At 41.8% G+C, this 24,068-nt stretch overlaps 1 protein-coding gene across 1 annotated transcript in view; it reads left to right on the forward strand.

Moving 5' to 3' along the window:
- The first annotated feature begins 512 nt into the window (after positions 1-512).
- The window catches only part of LOC126455872 (odorant receptor Or2-like), a 53,890-nt gene continuing 30,334 nt past the window's right edge, over positions 513-24,068 (forward strand). Inside the window, exons 1-3 of the mRNA XM_050091631.1 lie at positions 513-1,324; positions 11,931-12,030; positions 16,794-16,895. Of these exons, the coding sequence (XP_049947588.1) occupies positions 513-1,324; positions 11,931-12,030; positions 16,794-16,895 (1,014 nt within the window). The remainder of the gene's footprint in view (positions 1,325-11,930; positions 12,031-16,793; positions 16,896-24,068) is intronic.

Here is a 24,068-nt window from a genome sequence, read left to right on the forward strand (position 1 = left end):
AAATCTTCATTGCGCGAACTACTGCAATACAGCGAGCGTCAATACTGCCAGCTAAATAAAAGATCCTAACTACTAAAGCCAGTAACTACTAATAGGCATGTGGTTAGCAAAGGAAAGATTCGGTTGCAAACCAAATATTGTATTTTTTACCTTAATAATGTGACATCCAGTTCAGACACGAATCTAAATCGTCATTGACATCCAGTACGAAGATTTATAATCATGAATAATATTCAATCTCCAAGTTGAACATGTACAGATCGTTAGCCTACGCTAAGACTTCAGACCTCTACCCTCCGTCAATGCTAATTTCTCACAATTAACATCCATCACTGCTGACGACTAATTTCCAACTGCCCAACACTATGGCGAATAACTTCCAACAACGAGTCCACCCAGCCACAGAGTCTCTTACAAAGAAAGTGCAGTCAAAGATCCAATGCAAAGCGCTACACAGTTCTGCCAACACAGAAGCAGCCCACTTACAAAATGAATGCCAGCGCCACTTCGCTATGCGGAGCAGCTGTCGCTCACTTGCTCAGTTCCATCGGTTGCAGAAGCCGTGGTCCGAAGAGGAGGGGCAACATGGCAGTGGGCGCACGCTGGCGGGCCAGGTGCTGTACCTGACGGTGGCCGGGATGTGGCCTCGCGGACGTGGAACCCCGTACCTACTGTATGTGGCGCTGGTGCAGCTGTGCGCCGTCTCCTACGTGGCCGTCGGTCTCGTCAGCATTCACACCGCCCGAGGGGATGTCAACAGCATTTCATACACGCTGCTGCACACGCTCGAGGTCTTCTCCGGAATGGTCAAGGCGGGGCTCTTCTTCAGCAAGAGGCGCTCATTTTACCGGTTGGTGCGAGATCTGGACCTGATGGCGTCCGACTACTTGGACCGCCCCGAGCTGGAGTCCGCACGGCGCTGGGCCCGCCGGATGACCGTTTCACTGAGTGCCTATATATTCGTCGTCATCTTGCTGTGGCTGCCGACGCCGCTGCTGACCGGCGGCGACCAGAAGATGCTGCCGATGGTACAGATTCACGGTGTGGACTGGTCGCAGTGGCCGCAGGCGTATGCTGCGCTCTACGCCCTCCAGTGTGCCGTGCCCCTCACACAGGTCCCCATCGTCATCGGACTGGACGGCTTCTTCGTGGCGGCCATGCTGTACGTGGGAGCCCTGCTGCAGCTGCTGGGTCAACGCGTCTCAGGTCTGCGGCTCGCCGGTGACGGTGCAGCAGACCTGTCTGGTGACGCGGGTCTCAAGATGCGACAAATGCTGTATGCGGAGCTCAGTGCCTGCATCAACAGCCACCAGAAAATCACAAAGTAAGTTTGTATAAAGGTCGATAACGTCTCCTGGGACATAATGGGAGATAGAAAGGAACTGCAATACATTCAATAGTACATTTCAAATGACTGTAAGGAGAGGAATGCTATCGACATTTCCAGGGTCGAAAGTATTGATGCTAATGGTGAGGGGAGGCAGCACTTTGGAGTCGTCTGATAAAATCGGGAGTTTATTCTCGGTGACCTCACTCACGTCATAGTAGTGCATTCTGGGCTGAAGTCTTCTTAATTGGCCGCCCGTTGTGGCCGAGCGGTTCTAGGCGCTTGAGTCTGGAACCGCGCGACCGCTACGGTCGCAGGTTAGAATCCTGCCTCGGGCATGGATGTGGGTGATGTCCTTAGGTTAGTTAGGTTTAAGTAGTTCTAAGTTCTAGGGGACTGATGACCTCAGATGTTAAGTCCCATAGTGATCAGAGCCATTTGAACCATTTTCTTCTTAATTATTACTTCGTTATTTGCTTTATTTCCGTTCCGCACTGCAAGTGGTTCAAATGGTTCAAATGGCTCTGATCACTATGGGACTTAACTGCTGAGGTCATCAGTCCCCTAGAACTTAGAACTACTTAAACCTAACTAACCTAGGGACATCACGCACATCCATTCCCGAGGCAGGATTCGAACCTGCGACAGTAGCGGTCGCGCGGTTCGAGACTGTAGCGCCTAGAACCGCTCGGCCACACCGGCCGCCTCGCAATGCAAATGTTTTTGGGCTACTTAGACAGTATTTCCTTGACCATTATTTCGCAGAGGAGACTGAAAGCAGAAGATGAGAGGTTTTACAAAACATGGACAAAGGGAAAACCTTCATACATGTAATAAAAAGAGTACGTTTGTATGTATGTCCCGCATCTCCTTCTAAACCAATTTCAACCAAACTTGGTACACATATCACTTAGAGTCTGGAAAGGATCGCTGTGGGGTTAAGAACCACCTACCTTCCAAATGGGAGAGGGGACGCACGAAGATCAAGATTTCACTCATACGGAATTTGACGATAGAGCACTTTGTGGCTTGTAACAAACTTTATAGATTATTGAGAACACGTGTGAAAGTCTTTCACGATAACAACCCCCACGAAATTATCAAAAGAGAAACGTAAATTGCTTATTGCATTTTCGCTACTTATGCAGTAAAAATGTCGCACCAGGCTTGACGCTTTCATCTGTTACTTCTCTTCTACTAAATTCATTCGCAGGACATTTCGCACACATTTTTCACATATGCCACTGAATGTACCTGCAAAATAACACCATTGTACGACACATATTTCAGGAGATATGACGTCAAAAACATTGAAAGTTTACATTTATAACTTCGTTGATGCTAACGGCATTCTCAAAACACTTCGCACACAGTATCCACATATGCTGCTGAAAGTACTTATAAAATGCTAGAACTGAACGACAGCTGGTTCAGGCGATATGTTGTCATATATATGAAGCTGGGTTACAACGAAACCGCAGGGCGAAATTCGCTAGGGACGTAGGTGAACTATGTTTACAAAGATGTGTGAAACATGCTAAATATATGTGATGTGTGCGCACGCGGGCGAAGCCATGGGTGAAAGCTCCTCCGAAAACCCTGGGTCGATTTAAATCAAACTTGCTACACATACTACTTACCATCTGGAAAGAAGTACTGTGGAGCTTAGAACCAGCAAGATCCTGTTGGGATAGGGTTGAGAACGTGTGGAGAGAAGGGGGTAGGAAGATATGGACAAACGGAGAGTGGGCAGGAGGATATGGACTCAGACAAAAGGGGATGAGATGGACTTAGATGGGGTGCGGAGCAGATAGAGGGGAGAAGGAGGGAGGGAGGAGAAGATGGAAGATGGATAGAAGGGGAAGGAGCATATGGACAGAGGAGGAAGGGAAGATGGACAGTGGGAGGGGGGACGAGGAGAGGGATACAGAGCGTTAGAAGACAGTGGATAGAGAGAAGGGGTAGAAGAAGATGGACAAATAGAAGACTGGAATAAACACATAGCCGGGCAACGCAGGATACTCGCCTAGTAAAAATATTAAGCCACGAAATCATTTTCATGAAATAACTTTTCCTTAAAGTGGAAACAGTCAGTTATTTTCAAGGAAGAGAATGAAATTGTTTTAGATTTATTTAGTATTTCGGATTTGGAAAGAGAAAACAAAATGGATAAAGTAAAAAGTTTCTTTATATTGCCTTCTAACTATTGTCTCAGTATGTGTATTGATTGAGTATGTATACATTTTTTCTAGCAATCATTTGCCGATGTTTTAAATCGTTTCGACACATTTTTTCCTATTGTTTAGCTTCTCAGTAGTTTACTATGTAAACCTTGTCAAGGACGTATTTTCTGAGTTTTGTTTAGGCCTTTAATACACTATGTAATTCCTGGTTTTTCGATTCTGATTTCGGCACTTTAACCGTTCGGTGCGAGGTAATGTGTGATAACGTTGTGTCGACGTTTCATCTGGTGTGATCACGCCATTAACCTACATTTCCAATTCAGGCGCATTGTCAAGATTCTTTTGATTGTACATGTATCTTTCCATTCTTTTTGTGAATGGCGGGTACACACATGATAAATTTCACTCTTGGTAAACACGTTTCAGATAAGGAAACAGAAGATGTCAAAAACAAAGTAAGTTTAGCTTAGTTAAACAGTACCATTCACACAATCGTGTGAAAATAACGAGAGTTACAGTTCCGCAACCAAGGATACTGTAGAAAATTTGCTAGTGAAATCGTAATAGTGCTTCCATTAGAAGGGCTACGTCTGATGCATACGACGAATCTGATAGTCATATCAATGATAATTATTTCAAAAAAACAGCTAGAAAATGTGGGTGTATGTAAATACAAAAAGATAGAAACCATCCATACAGTGATAATGCGGACAAACTCGCAAATCAATCATGTTGCATACAGCAGCAATGGTACTGAAAATATTCAAAGCAAAGAAGAATTTCCTAATAAATTTCGATACATACAATTCATAATCAGCCTAATGTTCTCAGTGCATAGAGTAGATCCGTTTTCTATAAGGATAAAGTATTAGATACGAAGAAATGTAAACTGGTCTTCCAGACGTCCCTATGTTGCTGGATTCTGTAATAGTGTTTAGGATAGGGCATAGTACAAGCTACACGAAGTTTAATGTTCAGCTTCTTCGAAATTAAAACGAGGGATTTTGTCATACAGGTCCCATCTCTTCCTTTAATTTCAAGGTTATTTACAAATCGTTTAATAATTTTTTAAATATTCACTGAATATTATTTTCTTTTTTAACTCGTCAATTCTCATGTCCTTGGCGCCCATTAATATAACATTCTTTGATTAGTTAATTAACTGATGTAAATTTGTTGTTCTTGTGAACTTCATTTCGCATATGGATTTCAGCAGCTCTCGATGCTAGGGCATCATGTAAAATTCTTTCCAATTCTGAACAATTACTGCACCCTACATCCATTTGAGCCTGTTTAATGTCTTGGTCTCCCTCCATAATTTTTGTCCCTATGCTTCCCTCAATAGCCAAATTAACCATTCCTTGATGCCTCTATAGATGACCTATCAACCAATCCCTTCTTTGTCACGCTGCGTATACATTTCTTTTTTCTCCAGTTTCATTGCGTATCTGCCGGCCGTTGTGGTCGAGCGGTTCTACGAGCTTCAGTCTTGAACCGCGCATCCGCTACGATCGAAGGTTCGAATCCCGCTTCGGGCATGGATGTGTGTGATGTCCTTAGGTTAGGTAGGTTTAAGTAGTTCTAACTTCTAGGGCACTGGTGACCTCAGATGTTAAGTCCCATAGTGCTCAGAGCCATTTGAAACATTTTGTGATCCAGTATCTTCTCCTTAGTTACTAGCTCTACCCATCTAATCTTAAGCCTTCTTTTTTAGCACTACATTTCTAAATCATACTCTCTTCTTGTCTGAACTGCTTATCGTCTCTTCACCCTATTGTGAAAGGCTGCACTCCAGACTAGTACCTTCAGAAAAGACTTCCTAAGCTTTAAGTTCAAATTCTTATACTTCTTACGTTTCACTCTACTTTGGGCTGCGTTATATCAATAAATTTTTGGTGCTCTCCGCCTTTCTGATATCCTGGTATTGTTTCATTCTTTCTGTTCTTGGTATCCTTTCTTCTTCAGAGATTTGGATTGTTCGTTTGGTTTTCATTTTGACTTGGAATCTCTTTTTCTTGTCTGTGGGTTTATATCTTTTTCAGTTTTATCTATGAGCATATTTTCTGTGATCTGGAGTTTTCCTAAGTCCTTCTCCGTTTCCTTAAATCAGTTTGGTTTGTTGCCAAAGTAGTCAAAATTTGTTTGTTAATCTATTTGAGTTCCTTCTGAGGATGTGTCCATAAAAATCAATTCTTTTCCACGTTGTTCCTGTGAGTTTTTCGGTTGTTTGGTTAAGGATTTCATTTTCTATCTGAATAAGTTTGTGTTGGGGAATCTGGGAACAAAGATTTTTCTTAATATCTTCGTTTTTTTTAGCTCCAGCGTTCCAACTGGGCCATGGTTGGTAATATGCAAGATTTCGTCTTCATACAGGGCTTCCGATTTGATTACTGTATAGTAATGTCTTGTTTTTGCAGTCCATGAGAGAACTTTTTGGTATGTGTTTTTGATGAATTTGAAGGCCACTTCAGTTTTACCTGTTCTAGGTGCCCTTCCTTTTTCTCGAGGTTATTCCAGTTGATTCATCCTCCAAGATATTTGACAGTGTCTATTTTTTGTTCTCCCACTTTAACATGTTTTGGTGGTTTTTTAGTGTTTACCATTATCTTGCTCTTTTCAGAGGACACTTTGAGACCTATTTTTCATCTTGTTTTTATAGTTTGAGCGTCTGTTCTTTGGCTTCTTCCCAGGTTCGGCTAGTAGGACCATATCATTGGCAAAGCCTAGAAAATTGACTTTGATGCCTTTGTTTTTTGTTCCCAGTTCGAGTCCACTATGGGTCTTCGTGTTTCACTCTCTGACTACTTTTAGTAAGGCACAATTAACTAAGAGGGGGGAGAGAAGGCGAGAACGTCTCCTTGCCGTACACTTGCCTTTATCTCAAAAGGACCACAGTCTCCTCCCATCAGTTGGGCTGGTGTTTGTATTCGTAAAGGGTTTCTCTGATTTGGTTTGTGGTTTTGTTGTCTAGGTTTAATTCTTTTAGCACACAGGGGAGGGAGTCTTTGTCTATTGTGTCGTACGCTTTCTGCGTCAATGAAAGTGATAACAAATGATGTTGCTCTTGGTTTTTGATAGGCCATGAGGTTCTAGAGGTTTGTTATGGACAGGATCTTCCCTTCTTGAAACCCACTTAGTATTCTCCATGTTGATGGTCTGATGGGATTCTGCCCTGTTTAGCATAAATTTAGACGATATCTTACTTATTACATCTAGGAGTGATATCCTTCTGCAGTTCTTGGGGTCAGTTTTAGACCCTTTGTTATGAGAGCCTTCTTCCTCTCATCTGGGACTCTTCCTTTTAACCAGATTTCTTCAAAGACGTTATGGAGAGTATAGCATTTTTGTTGACGTTTTTTGCATAGTTAGGCTGTGGTTTAGTTTTATCCTGAGGCTTTATATTTTTTGAGATTTGAAATGACTGTCTCTGGTTACACAGTGGAAGATGGTTCAGAGTTTGGGTTGGTTAATGTTGAGGTCATAAAGTCAATTTTCTATGGTTTCTTCACAGTTGAGAAGGTTTCTGAAACATTTTGCCAACATTTTGCAGTTCTACCTATGGCTGCTGGCAATATTTCTGCTTTTGTCATGGAACTATAGGGTCGGCGAGCTGTAGTCGGTTATTTTTTGTTTAAAAGTCTTACAAATGGCCCTTGTGTTATTTTTGATGTAGTCTTAGTTAGTATTTAAGAGGAATTGGTCTTTTTGGGCTTTATTTTTGATCACTAATTTTCTGTTGTTTAAGAAGTTTTGTCTGTTACTTACATTTTTCTGTTGACTGCCATTTTTGCCATGATTTTCTTTTTAATTCATAGAATCTGTCATTTTTCTGTCCACCAGGTATATTTTTTTGGCTTTGGTCATGGAAGCTAACTGTTCAGCTTTACTTACTAGACTTAATTTAATTCATATCAGTTTTGGTTTTGCATGTCTTTTCGAGGAAAAACTCCTTGGTGTTTATTATCTTTTCTTGATGGTGTTTTGATCTTTTGGGGTTCTTGGTTCCATATTTCCATGTGGATATGAGTTCCATTTTTATTTTAAAAGGTATTAATCAGAGTTTAGGTTGGTCTCTCTGAGGGCTTTTGACGTTTTATATGTAACTTTATTGCAACGTGATGAAGTTGGAATTTGGGTAGTTATGGGTTTGGTGATACCCATGTTTTCTGTTTTCGAAGTAGATTTTTAAAGGCTGTGAATTAGAGAATCATGTTGTATGCTTGGCGTAATTCTATTAGTCTGATGACAGTTTGGTTAGTTATGTTAAGTACAGGGTAGTTTCCAACAATTTTTTGTATTTCTTCTCCTTCCCTATCTGGGCTTTGATGTCCCCCCAAAAACAGAACATTGTGTTATTCCTGAATTTTTTGAACAACTGCATCAACTTGGTCCCAAAAATGTTTCACCTTTTCCTTGTCCTTTCTATTGTCGTCATTTCCGGAGGCATGTGCGTTCATAACAGTGAACACTATGTTAGCAGATCTGGAGATAAGTGTGGAGATTCTTTCATATTGTGGTTCAAAGTCGATAGTGAAGTACAAAATATTTTTGATTATTCTGAAGCCCGTCACAAGGTGCTGTGTGTTTTTCACAAGATTTTTGGCTATCTTTCTTTTTTATATCCTGAAGTCTCCAAATCAAAACAGTATCCATCCATGAATCAGATTTCTTGTAGGGCCATTATGAGAATTTTGTGGTTCTTGAGAATCTCTGTAAGATGTTTTGATTTTCCAGTTTGCAGAAGAGAATTTACGATGAAGATAGCTATGTAGATTGGTTTTCCATACTTCATCTACCTTGAGTTTCCAATACGCTCCGACTCATATCTGTATATGCTGCAGACTCCCAGAATCCGACTGTCTGGCCGGCCGGAGTGGCCGAGGGGTTCTAGGCACTACAGTCTGGAACCACGCCACCGCTACGGTCGCAGGTTCGAATCCTGTCTCGGTCATGGATGTGTGTGATGTCCTTAGGTTAGTTAGGTTTAAGTAGTTCTAAGTCCTAGGGGGATTGGTGACTTCAGCAGTTAAGTTCCATAGTGCTCAGAGCCATTTGAACCATTTTGAAACTACTGTCTGCTTGTCCAGTTTGTTGCGGTGAATTGTCCATCTGGGATAATTTGTTTGTCCATCAGCTCTTCTATGATAACGTTACGTTTGGGACGGTTTTTGTGGTTAGAGCCACTGATTTACAACCATGGCTGTCAGCCCTGGAGGTTTTTCTCAGGCGTCCCTAGCCTGGATACCAGACGCTGACCAAAGGCCGCCAATCTGAGAATAGCCGCTTTAGGATTTTGAGTCCTGTGTCGGTCTGCGCGTGGTACTTAATTTTCAACTGGTTACGTGCCCAGTAGGGGAACAACACCCCCTCCCCCCCCCCCCCCCTCCCCGCAGGAAAAATTTATATTCGCTCTGCTTCGGCCATCATCAGTTAATTTACAGCCTATATATCAATTTTAGTCTTAGTTGCCAGTCTAATTCCGTCACTATCATCTTTTTTTTTTTTATTCAACTACATCCTGCACCCATTTTTATACTTTTGTTGATATTTATTTTATAACATCTTCGCAACTCCAACCCGTTCTGTTGAACTTGTTTTGTAAATTCTTTGTCATCTCTAAAACATTTGAAGTATTATTTCCAAACCTTAGCTCTGGTCCTTTCTCCCTGAATGTTAATTCCAATCCCAACTGTGTCATTGTTTTCCGTTATTGCTTGCAGCACATACTTATTGAATAACACTGTGTATGGGTTACAAACCTGTCTCACTACGTTCTTAAGTACAGTTTCGTTTTCATATCGTTATTATCCACCAAATATTATTTTTAAGTTATTACATCACGTGCCATTTGCGACCAATAGTATAACTTTCTATGAATACTAAATTAATTGATGCAAATTATCATCACCATAAATAATTTCCTTCTCGTTTAAGTTAATATAAAGAAATTAGTTACCATTTTCGCTTTACAGTATGGGAGAGCTTGTAGCTTGGAACACTTTCCAGACTTTCGCCTCTAGCTGAGCATGCAACAGAAATTTAATGTTCTTTTTTATTTCATTTTTTCAATGATGATAGCTTTCATTTTTGTGTGCTGCAATTTTTTCTTAACTTACAAAATTTACTTCCGAAAATTAAAGTTTTTCCAAATTTGGAAAAAACTGTTTCAAGGTACAAAATGGTCATGTAGCATAGAGAAAATATTGTATTACAATTAAACGTGTTACAATCGAGAAAATTTTGTTAGTACTGAATTTAGTCGTCTGCCTGTTACGTTGTTCACCTACTACACACCAACATTCAGTCAGGAAACCAACATAAACAGGAGTATTATCAAAAACTACTTACTACTTAAATACATTTTATAACTAAAGCTGATGGAATCTAGCACCAATTTTCATTTCAGAGACACATAAAACTGTTAAGAAATTAACGAAACTCAGTTTATTTGCAAATATCACACGTTCTATGTAAAGGATATTTCTTTATTCTTTAAGTTAAATGAATTATTCTGTGAGTGGGTGGTAGATAGCGAAGCGTAGTGCAAGGCTCGCTTGACTATACAGGTAATTTTCAAATAACTTTCGGGAATTCAGGCAGGTAACACTTTCAGCGACCGCCGATATTTCGGCGGGAGAACACCCCGCTATTTTCAAGGCAAACTAAAATGGCGAGGCGTTCTCCAGCCGAAATATCGGCAGTCGCTGAAAATGTTACCTGGCTGAATTCCCGGAAGTTATTTGAAAGTTGTATACGCCAGGAGAAACTCAGGTCTCACATATGCAGGTAATGGTTGGCGTGGATGAAATTTCGAAGTAGTAAGTAGGGACAGGACAATTAACTCGCCACCGACTGCGGGCTCTCAATAGCGCCGCACCCTTAGCTGGCAACAAGAACCAAGCTATTAAATTTTAATCCTGAAAGTAAAAGACAGGTAATCTTGCAATCTAAGAGTAACTAGTGCACACTGCAATACAGGGATAAGTCTCATCATAAGGCAGTATAGACATTTATGCTCTAGGTGACAATGTGGTTTCCCAAGTTTACTCGCATCTAACTGCTATCATGAATCCATACAGAATCCCTAATATTACATCCATTCGTAAGATAACAAATAACGAGTCAAGAGACTGGCAGCAGACAGAACAACAAGCATTACACGAGAAAAATCACCACAACGAAAAACCACAAAAAGTTAAAAATTTAACTTTTTTATTTCCTCTGTGACTAGTTTCGGCCGGGATCCATTTTCAAATCATAGTGCTAGATATTCAAAATAGTATTTCCAAAAATACCATGTCAAAAATATATATGTATTATGAAGTGCAAATGAACAGTTACAGCGTATACATAACTGTATGCGTTGTAACTGTTCATTTGCACTTCATAATAAGCATTTAATTTTGGAATGGTTTTTGTATTTTTTGAAATACTGTTTTGACTGTCTGGCATGATGATTTGTAAATGGATCCCGGCACGAAACTAGTCATACAGTAAATAAAGAGAGTGAAATTTGCAACTTTTGGCTGATTTTCCGTTGTACTGATTAACAGAAATTGCTGACCTGTAGTTATGCCAGCGTGGTGGAAGCCCTTAAAAGATCACTACAGCACAGATAACGGGAACTCTGGTCAACAGAAAACTCGTAACTCGTAGCACAGCTTGGTATACTATACACCGCAAAAGACCTTCTGCTGTTTCAAGATACTAGATAGTAGTCGACCGACGAAGTACGGCTTAAATGTCCACATGAAATAAAAGCAGTTTCAAAAATACGTAGAACTTTCGTGGCTTAATATTCTGTAACTCAAGAACTAACAGTGTATTCCAAATAGCTTTAGTAATAGCTTTAATACTGTGTATTATACTGCACTTGAAATATTTACAAACTTTGTAAAAACACGATCTCATTAGTAACAACAACAAACACTATGGAAAATGGCGGAAAGTACTAAAGGTTCAAATGGTTCAAATGGCTCTGAGCACTATGGGACTTAACTGCTGAGGTCATCAGTCCCCTAGAACTTAGAACTACTTAAACCTAACCAACCTAAGGACATCACACACATCCATGCCCGAGGCAGGATTCGAACCTGCGACCGTAGTGGTCGCGCGGCTCCAGACTGTAACGCCTAGAACCGCTCGGACACTCCGGTGATATCTAGTGCGTGTTCCTTCACGTGATTATCAAATCACCAGATTGAAATATCGACCAAGAAACATCGTGAGTTCGCAGGTACACTGTCCTCTAGGTACTACACTCTCCTCTACTTTACGTTTTAATCTTAACGTAAGATTTTTCTGCACCCAGTGTTCAGACTCAGAGTTCAATAAAGTCATTCTCTGACTGCATATGCCTGTGAAGTGGTGATGTAACCTTCCAGGGACCATAGTGTGATGTGATATGGCTGGTGCTGCAGGTTCCTGCGAGACCTGGAGTCCGCCATGAGCGCCATGGTGCTGGTGCAGCTGTCCTCCACCATGCTCAACCTCTGCATGGGACTCTACCACCAGACCAAGGTGAGCACAAGTGCCCACAGGGCCTGCTACTTAAGCAAATACGGTTTCCATTTTAAGCAAACGCAATTCTCACTTTTCAAAACAAACTATCCAAGTCACGTGACCAGAAATAGCTACTTTCCAATTTAGAGCAGTGAACATTATTAGACTCAGGAACACTGAAAATAGCGCACCAAGAAGGAAGAAAGGTACAGACGCGAAACTTTGCAAATAAGTTTACTGAGGTCCATATGTACATGATAGAAGTTTGGTGTCAATGCCCATGCCCATAGACCCTGCAGTGGCATTGCAATTGGGCAGGGAGCCTCATTTAAACGGCGCATAGTCGACGAGTAATACTGGTGACGACCATATCCTGAATCGAGGAGAAATAGACGCAGAATGGCAGGTGTTAGACATTTGTCACAGTTAAACCAGTCTGAGAGGGGCCTAATGCTCAGCTTGAAAACCGCAGCTGGTCAACACACCGTGTGGCTCGCCAGGTCGATCGCTCGGAGTGTTCAATCAGACGATGTTGGGAGCAGTGGATACGAGATGGCATCCAGGTGCAACGTACCAGTCTGGAGCGCCAGGAAGACGACGAGGCGAGATGATGGAAGGATCGTGCAGAAAGTAACCAGGGATCCTGCAGTGACTAGCTCCACGATACAAGCAGATGTACGGGTGCCTGCTGATCCACAAACGCTTTCCAGACGTCTTGCGGATGCGAATTCACAATCTTGGCGCCCTTGTCATGTACTACCGTCAACATCGAGACGTCAAGGACTCTGTCTACACTGGCGCCAAACCAGAATGACGTGGACTGCCACAGAGTGACATTACGTGGCGTTTAGCCATGCATCCCGATACGGACATGGAGGCAGCATGGTGAACAGTACTCTTCCACACACGCGTTCGCGCGCCACACCGCCCGCACAGCCGGTGTAACGGTCTGGGAGGCCATTGCCTACAATAGCCCGTCCCCTCTAATTGCGAACATGGAAACTTAACGGGTCAGCGTTATGCTGATGGCATTTTTCAACGACATCTGGGACCTGTCCTACACTGTCTACCACAGAACTTTCCCAATAAGGTAATGCTCATCCGCATGCAGCTCGAGTTGCCCAAGACTTTCTACATTATACGATATTGCCTTTGTTATTCTGTATTACTATGCAAAGTTCCTTTGGATATGCATGCATGTCCAGAGGAACTTTACATCGTAATTCAGAATCACACAGGCACTGCAATATCGTATTTATTCGTCGTCACCGAGCAAGCGACTTTCAAGTAAGATGCCTCACCTATACGGGAATATACTTAATGGATGTACAAGTACAGATTGTAGACGCATGGTTCACAACATATGGAAGTTTGGGTCTGGTCGTGAATCATGCGCGGGAAGCCAAATGGTAAGGCCATCGCTCACTATAAGTGAGAAATTCATATTAGGTCCATATCCAACCCAAATTTTCATTGTCGTCATTCCATTCTACAGCTGATAGTTGTCCATATTCGCAATTGCGAATACACTTAATGTATTTATATGTTACGTTCCAACTCCTCCATGGCTGGCTTGCTCCGCCTACTTGTCTCCTACTGAGCGTGTGTGGGACCAACTAAAACGCCATTTGCCTCTGTGTCACTCTGTACATTATATGGAAGTGACTCTTCAAAATTTGCGGACCAGTCTGCTTCAAGACAAAGTCAGACATCTAATCAATTCGATTCAGGACCGCTCTGCGGTATGTATTGCACCAAACGGTGGTCGAACCTGTTATTGACGTTGCGCTATATTTGTCTACTTGTACTCATTGTGTTTGTTTTTTTGTCTTGATTTTGGAATGAAATGACTCTCTCATCTCTGTCATTATGTCTAACAAATTTCATTTCCATCCTATGCTCCCATCTAGGTACGGTGTTTTCAGTGTTCCTGCACCTTGGCAGGTATTAAATTTGTTGACAACGAGGAGGAGTAAATATTGACAGTGCTGACGGAGAAAGCGATGAAATATGCAAATGTTAAAGTTGAGGAAGTAGTAGCGTTCAAGAAAGGGCGCATACGACGCAGTGCAGATTTGGATTCAAGTGCCTGCAATAAAGAAAACAAGGAGCAAAGAGACCACAATAAATGTTTAATTTACAACAAGATTATTATTTATTGTATAATGACAGTAGAAATACTAAATTGTTATTTACAACAAACATACACATTTCTACACAGTTACACGCCATCTCAAGTTCATAATGGGCTACGCTCAGGTTTAAAATCCTGTCAGAAGCTTCAGCAGACAAATTGTGAAGGTATTCCATTGTCTCTTTGAATGCGCTGGGGGAACATTCAATGTTATGTAATGTACTGTTTGGTGCTCTTCACTGCAGTCATATTCAGGGTAATACATCCATCTCCATTACTGCAGCAATGCTCCACATCCGTTCCGATCAGTTCTGATACGATTCAGTATGCACCAGAGTCGTCGGGGTAAATGAAAACCTGCCTGTCACTCCCAGGGAGTTTTGATTAATTGGCGATGCTTTAAGGACGTCTACTCCTGCCTTTCATTGTTCCAGGCTTCTTACATGTTGAAGTCAGTGTCCTGCAGACTGATTGCTGTGCGCCATGAAGGTTTTCTCGACCTCAGTTCCTGGGTTTCTGATAGTGAAATTTCTGGGTTGTTTTTTATTCTTGTCCACTCGTTTAGCAATTGCGTGTTTGTTGGATGAAGACAACCTATGATGAGGCGTATCACTTGATTGAGCTGTGAGTGAATTACTTCAGCGTGAGCACTGTTTAGCCAGATGGACCACTGCTGCTCACATCTGCAGATATTACCTCTCCATTATCCTGACGTGTTCCGTGTTCTCTGGGTGGTGATGAGTGAGCAACTACTGTTAAGATGAGACCTAACTGTCTTAAACGACTCTCGCTCAGAATCTAAGGAGGAAATATACCCAGAAAAATCCTTCTCAGGATCCGCAACTTTGTAAGATTGAATCTCCAGTGCCAATTTGCCAACCGAACATAGAACGCATAAGTAGTGCAAACAGTGATTGTTTATCCAGAACACTAAAAGAGCATGAGATTGATACCTTCTTACTATACAATAGGGTAAATGTAGTAATCGGCTCCAATACTGCAATATTATGAACACTATATGGAAATACCATCTTTGGCAAAACCTCATAGCTTTTTTGACTTCAGGAGAGACAAAAAACTAAACTTTGTTCTGTCTTTGGGATTCCGTATTAAAAGGTGTCAATCGGTGTTGGTAAAGGAGAGGACATTAGTTGCAAAAACGATTTTCCAAACCATATTAGAGTTCTACGACATACTGAAGCAATAGAATCAGAGTGGCCGTTGCTTTATTGAGATTGTTCTTACACATTACACTATAAATAAAGGTTGAAAAATTAACAGTGTGTGAGGAGTACTGTCAGACAAAAGTGCCAGTACACTTTGTTATGTATGCAGGCAACTGATAAGAGCTTCGTTTTGGGTTCACTTCTGATGTATGACTATAAAAGCAAAACCACATAATAACATACAGATATGAACAGCAAAAATTACCAAAATAAGTGTGTGTGTTTGTGTGTGTGTGTGTGTGTGTGTGTTGGGGCTTATGGGCGCTCAACGTCGAGGTCATCAGCGCCCTTACACACATTAAAGGGAACGAATGTGGGCAGACCTAATAAAACTGAAGCACACACGCAACCAAAACAAGTGTAGACCCAGCTTATTCCTAGATTACCTCCTAGAAGTAGATCCATCTTCGATAACGCTCCATATCAGAACATGCTTGAATTATGCGGCTGACCATAACTCACCATATAGTGATCCCAACCTAAGGAAAGCCGAACTTTTGGGACTATTTATGAAGCACCAACCTTATCCTGTTTATTCTATCAACAAAATTTTTAGCGTTATCCCTGTCACCAACATTGCCTGGAAAGTTATTCTTGAACATCAAGAACAATACGGTCAAAGACGCTACGGTGTGGAACCTCTTTATTAATGTATTTTATGTGTTACTCGAAAAATTGTACTTCATTTGCGTCCTGTGCTCTGTATTACAGACATAGACTGAACCAGTCATTTGCAATTGCTAGTATTCCTAATGATCCCTGCTCCTTTCAGAATTTTAGGACCGAGAGTGTCAAAGACATTCGCTTTGTATATTTGTGGGACGCTTATCTTTGTCTAGTATCTCTTTTGCGAAAGCTATTCTGGCTCACTCTCGACGTTTTCTACTTTGTAAAACAAGCTATACTCCGCTGAGGAAATTAAATTTCTTTGGTTACTTGATTGGTCTTTCATAACCGATAGTATTATTTTTGTGAATGATGCCACGTTTGTCTGGTGCGCCAAAATTTAGTGTACCGTTTTGGGTGTAAGTGTGAGAAAAACACTGATGTGTTAAATTTCAGTAATATCAAAATATTACAGCATGCATCCATAAAATGTAAGTTGTAGTCATGCGAGTGGTTTCCGTCGCGTCGTTTATCTAAATGTGTTTATTTATGTACACGTCCACTTCCGTAGGAACAAATTGAAGAGCAAATCTCCAAGGTCATTGAACGTGTCAGTACATGAAATTACAACATAAAAGTAATAACAGATAAAAATAAAATGTTTGTGAACTCAAAAAAAGTCAAGCCATAAGTTTAAGTACACGCAATCAACAATAAAACATAAGAATCAGCTTAATGTTTCAAGGAACTCCTCAACGTTTGCGTCCTTCTGGCACGAAGTATAGGAAGTATATGTCTTTGTTGCGTGTGTACAGATAAGGGACGTCCTCACGGCCATGCAGTACGCCATGATCCTGCCCTTCTACAGCAGCCAGATCTATTTCTACTGTTGGACGGCTGATGCCATCACACAGCAGGTGGGCCTTAACTACGTTACGAGCAAATCTTGGTCCTGTTTACGTGGCTACATGCCCACACTGGCTCTGCAGTGACATCGTTGTCGGTGCGACGAGTGCGTGAGTATGCCAGTTGTTTGTGATTAGCGTAAGCTTTATTATGCGTCCTGCTATTCAGTTTCTGAGAGCAGGTGCAAGGAAACGTCCAGACGGCATGCTGTATCGGATCTGTGCTCAATAGTCCAGCATAAGGATTAGATCCAGACTGAGCAAACGCCATCTGTGTATATAGACTTTAGTTGTGCTGACGTCCCCTGTCTCGTTAACTAGATCACCCAGTGTTACCGTGTACTCGTACTAAGGGACAAAGTACTCCGAAGCCAGCTGCAAAAATGTCAGACTTGAAGTCTGCAGTAAAGCGCGTGCCTGGAACCCGAGATCTCGCGGAATAGAAGCCCGCTCCGACAACAGAAGTTTTCAGTGTGCCTTCAATCTAATCATCACTTCTTAACGATGCTAGGAAAACACGTCGTCTGTATTTCACGTTAAACCATAGTACCTGTTTTCCCGACTGGATATCTCGAGTAGATTAGGAACACGTAAATCGCCGAAGACGCGTTAAACTGAAAGGCTTGTACTCGGCCACTAAGTCAAAGCAAAAGCTGACGGCAGTCGCAAAATAGCGCACAATTTTATTTCTGGAATTATAATGCAGTTAGGAGTTGGGCACAAACATGTAGTAATTTTCAACGAGTAATCTCGATACAAAATGTGGTTTTATGACGTAAGTAATCAAGAAATTGTTGCTTACTTTTGCAAAAAATAACTTGTTAGCATCGTCACTAACAATGCTCCCACTAATACGCAAATATTACGAGGGTCACGCCAAAAGAAATGCACACTATTTTTTTTAATCCATCTTTTATTCTACATGTTTGAAAGTTTTACAGTGTGTAGATACATCCTTTAGGAACAATATTTTAATTTCTGCACATAATTTCCATCCCTCTCAACTGCCTTACGCCGTCTTGGAACCAGCGCCTGTATACCGGTACGGTAAAATTCTGGACCAACCTGTTGGAGCCACTGTTTGGCAGCGTGCACAAGGGAGTCATCATCTTCAAACCTTGTTCCATGAAGAGAGTCTTTCAGTTTCACGTGGAACCAGGTGAGGACTGTAAGGCGGGTGTTTCAGTGTTGTCCATCCGAGTTTTGTGATGGCTTCCATGGTTTTTTGACTGTCATGTGATCGTGCATTGCCGTGCAACAGCAAAACATCCTGCTTTTGCCGATGTGGTCGAACATGACTCAGTCGAGCTTGAAGTTTCTTCAGTGTCGTCACATATGCATCACAATTCATAGTGGTTCCACTTGGCATGATGTCCACAAGCAAGAGTCCTTCGGAATCGAAAAACACCATAGCCATAACTTTTCCAGCAGAAGGTGTGGTTTTGAATTTCTTGTTCTTGGGTGAATTTGCATTATGCCACTCCACTGACTGCCTCTTCGTCTCTGGTGAAAAATGATGGAGCCATGTTTCATCAGGTCACAATTCTTACAAGAAATTCATCTCCATCATTCTCGTACTGTTCCAAAAGTTCGCTGCATACCGTTTTTCTTGTTACTTTATGAGCCGCTGTCAACATCCTGGGAACCCACTAGGCACAAACCGTTTTTAACGCCAACACTTTCAGTATTCTGCAAACACTTCCTTCCTCTACCCCAACGTAGCGTGACAATTCGTTCACTGTGATGGGTCTGTCAGCAGTCACCAATTCGTTAACTCTCTGCACATTGTCTGGAGTGTGTGCAGTACGAGGCCTGCCGCTGCGAGGAAAATACTCAATATTGCCGTGCCCTCTTTCATCACGTAACCTGCTTGCCCACCGACTAACTGTACTGCGATCGACAGCAGCAGCTCCATACACCTTTTTCAACCTCTTGTGGATATTTCCCACTGTCTCGTTTTCACAGCACAGGAATTCTATGACAGCACGTTGCTTCTGACGAACGTCAAGTGTAGCAGACATAAAAAAAATGGTTCAAATGGTTCTGAGCACTATGGGACTTAACTTCTGTGGTCATCAGTCCCCTAGAACTTAGAACTACTTAAACCTAACTAACCTAAGGACATCACACACATCCATGCCCGAGGCAGGATTCGAACCTGCGACCGTAGCAGTCGCGCGGTTCCGGACTGAGCGCCTTAACCGCGAGACCACCGCGGCCGGCGTAGCAGCCATCTTGAAGACATACTGTGACGGCGCCACTCGCGGGAACAGGTTGAACTAAGTTTGAAAACAAGCAGGAAGGATGTATCTACACACTGTAAAACTTCCACACATGCAGAATGAAAACTGTATCTTTCCAAAAATAGTGTGTATTTCTTTTGGAGTGACTCTCGTTATAAAAGCCTGAGCTGTGAAAAAAATTTCCGGCAGCAGAATAGCGCTTTCTGGTCTCTCTGACCAGAAAATTAATTAAATGAAAAGCCACATCTACCATACCTGGCTAATTAACATAGAAACATAGAATACAGAGTGGTTGTAATTAAACTTTCGCTAGTTGAGCCGGAAAATTATTTATCAAATAGGTACCAAGCTTTATAGGAATGATGTTCAGACTGTGTGCTGCAGCCTTTGCATTGTTGGTAGTGTTGGTGTCATGAACTGCTGTATGGTGTCGGTACTGGGGCGGCGACGTAGGGTTAAAACACAAGCATTAGTGAGCATTACAGCTGTAGACAGTCGAAATCGGTCTTGACACCAGATACTCGTAAAGCTGTTTTATCTAAACAATATTAATAGCGCTGCTGCTCTTCGTGAGTGTCAAAGCATTAGACGAATACGAAGACGTCGACTTCCGCACCGAGCTTGAAGAACATGAGCCGGAAATTCAAATTAACTGGCGATTTGAAAATTGTTCCTGGGATAGGCAGACGGACAATTGCGCCACAGATTGTTTAAGAAGTTACTGTTGTCAAGGTTGAGAATGCTGGCCGCGCAGTGTGACCTCCAAGCACTGCATGAGCTGTGTCACGACAGCTAAACATTCTATGGTCCGCCTGAAATTTTTCGCCCAAGGGTAGAGTAATCTCGAGTGCGGATGCTGGTTGTGGTGAAATCAGATCGTCGTCACACTGAGCAACGTTTGTAGCCTAGGACGTAAATATGCTACGCAATTAACAAATTTACCCTTTTTATGTGGAAATCAAAATTTGTTTCTTTCAGTGGTTTATTTGTTGTTTCTCTTACACATGTCCTTACAAATGTTTCAAGAAAGTTTCGTTCTTCTACGATCACTCAATCACTCGTTTTCCATGGGGGACCTCTTATGTAGCGGAAATTTAATATAACGACGCTGTACACCAACTTCACAACTGGTCTACATGAGCAACAAGGACATACATTGGCCAGACGGGTAGGGGGTAGTGGGCTGGAGTGCCATATGACGGAGACTGGCCCCGATAGAAGATAGTCTAAGGATTCTGCATGTAGAACCAAAAGCGAAGATTTTAGATAACCTTGAAGGTCTGGAGATCTATGCTCATATACAGCACGCTGCCTTCCCAGTCTTTAATGAACAGGCTTCCTATGTGTACAACTGGTTTTTTGTCTTGTTTGAACGGATAGTAATTTGAGTTTGGTGTCTGTTAGCCCCTCATAAGAAATTATGATAGTGTATTTCATAGGAGCTGCCGCTGTTCGGTGTGCGGACCGTTGTGATAGGCTAGGTTTTATGCTGATTGGTTGGCTAGTTTAACGTCATAAGGGGAAAGTTAGATGGGTAGATACGTTGGCATATACGTATTTGTTCACCACCGTACCCTTTGAGTGGTCCTTGGTGACACCATTGTTTATTTTTTTATTTCTTTTTTTTTTTTTTTTTTTTAAATCTAGAGCTCTCCGCTATCCGGATAGCATAGGTAGGACTCGGGCAATTGTCGTACCACTAGTTTATATAACGAATGTGTGAGGTATAACCCACGTGTGTGCTTTGGGATTTTATGAAAATGTTCTTCCTCTCACCATTAAACTTTTTCCACGTGGTAGAGGGGTGTAAGTTGTTGTTTGAAGACTTTTATTTGGGCAATCATGGCCCATGAATATCATTTGCCTGTAATTCGATAGGCGGATGGCTGCTGCCGACGTGTTGCCATTGGCTTCAACAGATGGCGCCTAAGACGTTTGCGTACGGGAGCTGATCACAGGGTTTTAGTTTATGATGGACAACGTTTGTTATATTTAATTTGGTGGTATCCTTTTAGAGATTTGAGAGGTTGAAAGGTTTATTCATGAAAAAAAATGCCCTTTAGTCGTAATTACACCCAGTTAGATGTTATATGCTGCGTAACATTATTATTAAAATACATGTGAACGCATGGAGCACATGACCATGCAGGGCCCCCTACCGAAGGCGCTTCGCTGCTAGTTGACTTGTTTAGCGTCAGTATACGCTCTGCTTCAAGACTGCTTGTGTCGCAGTTATAGCCATACGTTATCGGACACTTTCTTTGAGTTGTCAAGGCTGTACGCCTGGTTGGTTAGGAAGGAGTTGAAGTTTGTGGTATGTAACTCATATGACCCGATCTCATTTTCTGTAACGTTGAGACGTGATGAGTGTGGTGTTCACTTATGTTTTGTACTTTTTTGTAACAGACGTCTGAAGATGGGTGTAATCCCGGAACGCGTAACATGCTCTAATAAAAGAGTCAATTTAACATCTCATGACTTTATTGTGATTGTACAGCTTCGGTTGCCAATATATCAACTAGGACAAGCTGTAGCGCTTTTCCCTACCGTTATAATTACAAGAATATAAAACTTAGTCACTCAGAGTATTGTGCCACTAATCATTAATTTATTCAGCAACGTTCTATGGATAATGTTTTCAACTGCAATTTCAGCTATAGCGAGTGGCCGTTCCTGGCGCTATCCATTGCTAGCGTATTCGATTTTAATATCGAAAAATCTGTTATCACACAATGGTATATGTGAACGTATGTCATGGATCTAATCCTCAACTCTGGGACTCCGTTCACGGACCCTGACCGGTCGACCGCCTTTTCATCATCTACCAATGGCGTCACTGGATGTGGTATGAAGCACACTGTTCTCCCGAACTTTGTCGGTTTTCGTGTAGTATCAATAAATAATATCAGAGAATGGCGTTCTAGCCTACAGTGTGCATAAACACAAAGTCTTTGCGTGAGTGGTAGGTAATCACTACTAGACGTTCATTTCCTTAAAATACGTATGTTCTTGAAGTCTGTTGAAGTCAGTTTAACTTGAAGCAATTTTCTGCTTCTAGTATTTCTCTCAGACCTGAAAATAGTTGTTTAACGACTGATACTAGTAATAAAAGTAATATGATATATTTCAGCGATCAATACATTTAAAATATTTGGAAATTTTTTTTAACTTTCAAAAAAGTTTTGTGTAATATTTTACAGAAATAAAATGAACCCAGTGAGGATGATGTATAGGCGTCAAAATATATTTTTGAATGAAGAATACAAAAAGAAATACATTGTGATTTGCATAAGTTGGAATTTCAAATCCAAACCTAAATCGCAAAAACGAAAAAGAAAACGTCAAGAGGAGCTTCTAACATGTCAGTAACATGACAACTATCCTGTTCTTGTTATTTTGTGGTTAACATTTCTGTCTGGCACATATACTAATTTGTAAATGAAATGCTGCGACGTCTTGTCACATAGCCTCCGTCCACTACACTGTCATCTCAGTCTCTTTGTATCACTTCCAAGTAGCTGAAAGCTTCACGATATGATAAGAGGCCTCATATGTACACACAATTAATATTAACACCTGGCTAGAAAACTTCGAAAACCGATCAGATTTCACACCGGTGCATATAAACTTACTTTCAAATTCTTGCAGGCTTTGACTCTCACTATGTCAAACCACTTCCTCCGCGGCCTGACACCTACATTCAGGAAGGCTCCTTGCAGACTCTCTGATTTCGCTGTCTACGGTCAGTTCCAAGAAATTGTTTTCACGTTTGGGCCTTCATGGTGCTCATCCTCAGGAGCAGTATGCAAGCACTCTCATTCGTTAACTCCTGCTCCAGCTAATAGCACTTCTCTGGAGAGTGCTGTTTCCCACCAGGGCTTCCACAAGTTTATACCTTACAGGTAGCGGAAATAATCTGCTACGACGATAAGGCTCTTTAGTTCTTAAGCTAGCACATGAGCCTCTGGTCGCAAACCACTTCAGACGGATTGCAGAAATATGCTACTGGACGCGTCAGCTCCAGGCGGGATGCAGATGGAAGTCAGATGCTGTCTCTAGAGATGCGGCTCAAAATGACTCTGAGCCCTATGGGACTTAACATCTGAGGTCATCAGTCCCCTAGAACGTAGAACTACATAAACCTAACTAACTTAAGGACATCACACACATCCATGCCCGAGGCAGGATTCGAACCTGCGACCGTAGCAGTCGCGCGGTTCCGGACTGAAGCGCCTGGAACCGCTCGGCCACCGCTGCCGCCTCTAGAAATGAGGCTTGAAATGATGTGTTACAATGCATCTTCTTATTGATCAGTTAATAACACACAGTTTTTGAAATATTTTCCTCTCTTTGCTGTAAAAGAAAGCAGGTAATAATCATCGACTGAAAAGCTGTGTTTAGAAAATGTAAAAAAATTTGTTTTGAAACTGTGTGGAGTTTACCAAAAGCGCTCCAAGCCGTTTCTACTGTTCGTTTCTTTCCTGAAGCGTGTGCCGAGATGAAAAGATGAACCCAACGTCAAAGAACCACAGTAGTCTCCGCTTCACCCCCTTCATCCATTACCCCGTGGTGTAGCCATGCGCAGTACCGGCTGGTTTTTCGACACAACACACTACTTGCGTATTCCTATCGCTCTCTTCTGTGAATCCATTCTGCTTTGCAAGTGAGTAATGGTGATGCTGAATACTAACCGCCTGTGTACAGTACAGGTCCCAGTCAACGTCGTCTTGACATTCGCTAAGACCAAATTGACATCAGAAAACAAAGTGGAAATATAGGGCTGTTTCTATTTAAATTTTCGCTATTTGAGACGGCCCCCATGCCGAAACGAGTGATCGTAGGACAATAAAACTTTGTCGAAACATTTGTGAGGACATGTGGCAGAGAAATAGCGAATAAACCATTGAAATAATATAATTTTAATTGCCACACTAGACGATAA

This window comes from Schistocerca serialis, chromosome 2 (genome assembly GCF_023864345.2).
Source record: "Schistocerca serialis cubense isolate TAMUIC-IGC-003099 chromosome 2, iqSchSeri2.2, whole genome shotgun sequence".
Taxonomy (NCBI): Eukaryota; Metazoa; Arthropoda; class Insecta; order Orthoptera; family Acrididae; genus Schistocerca; species Schistocerca serialis.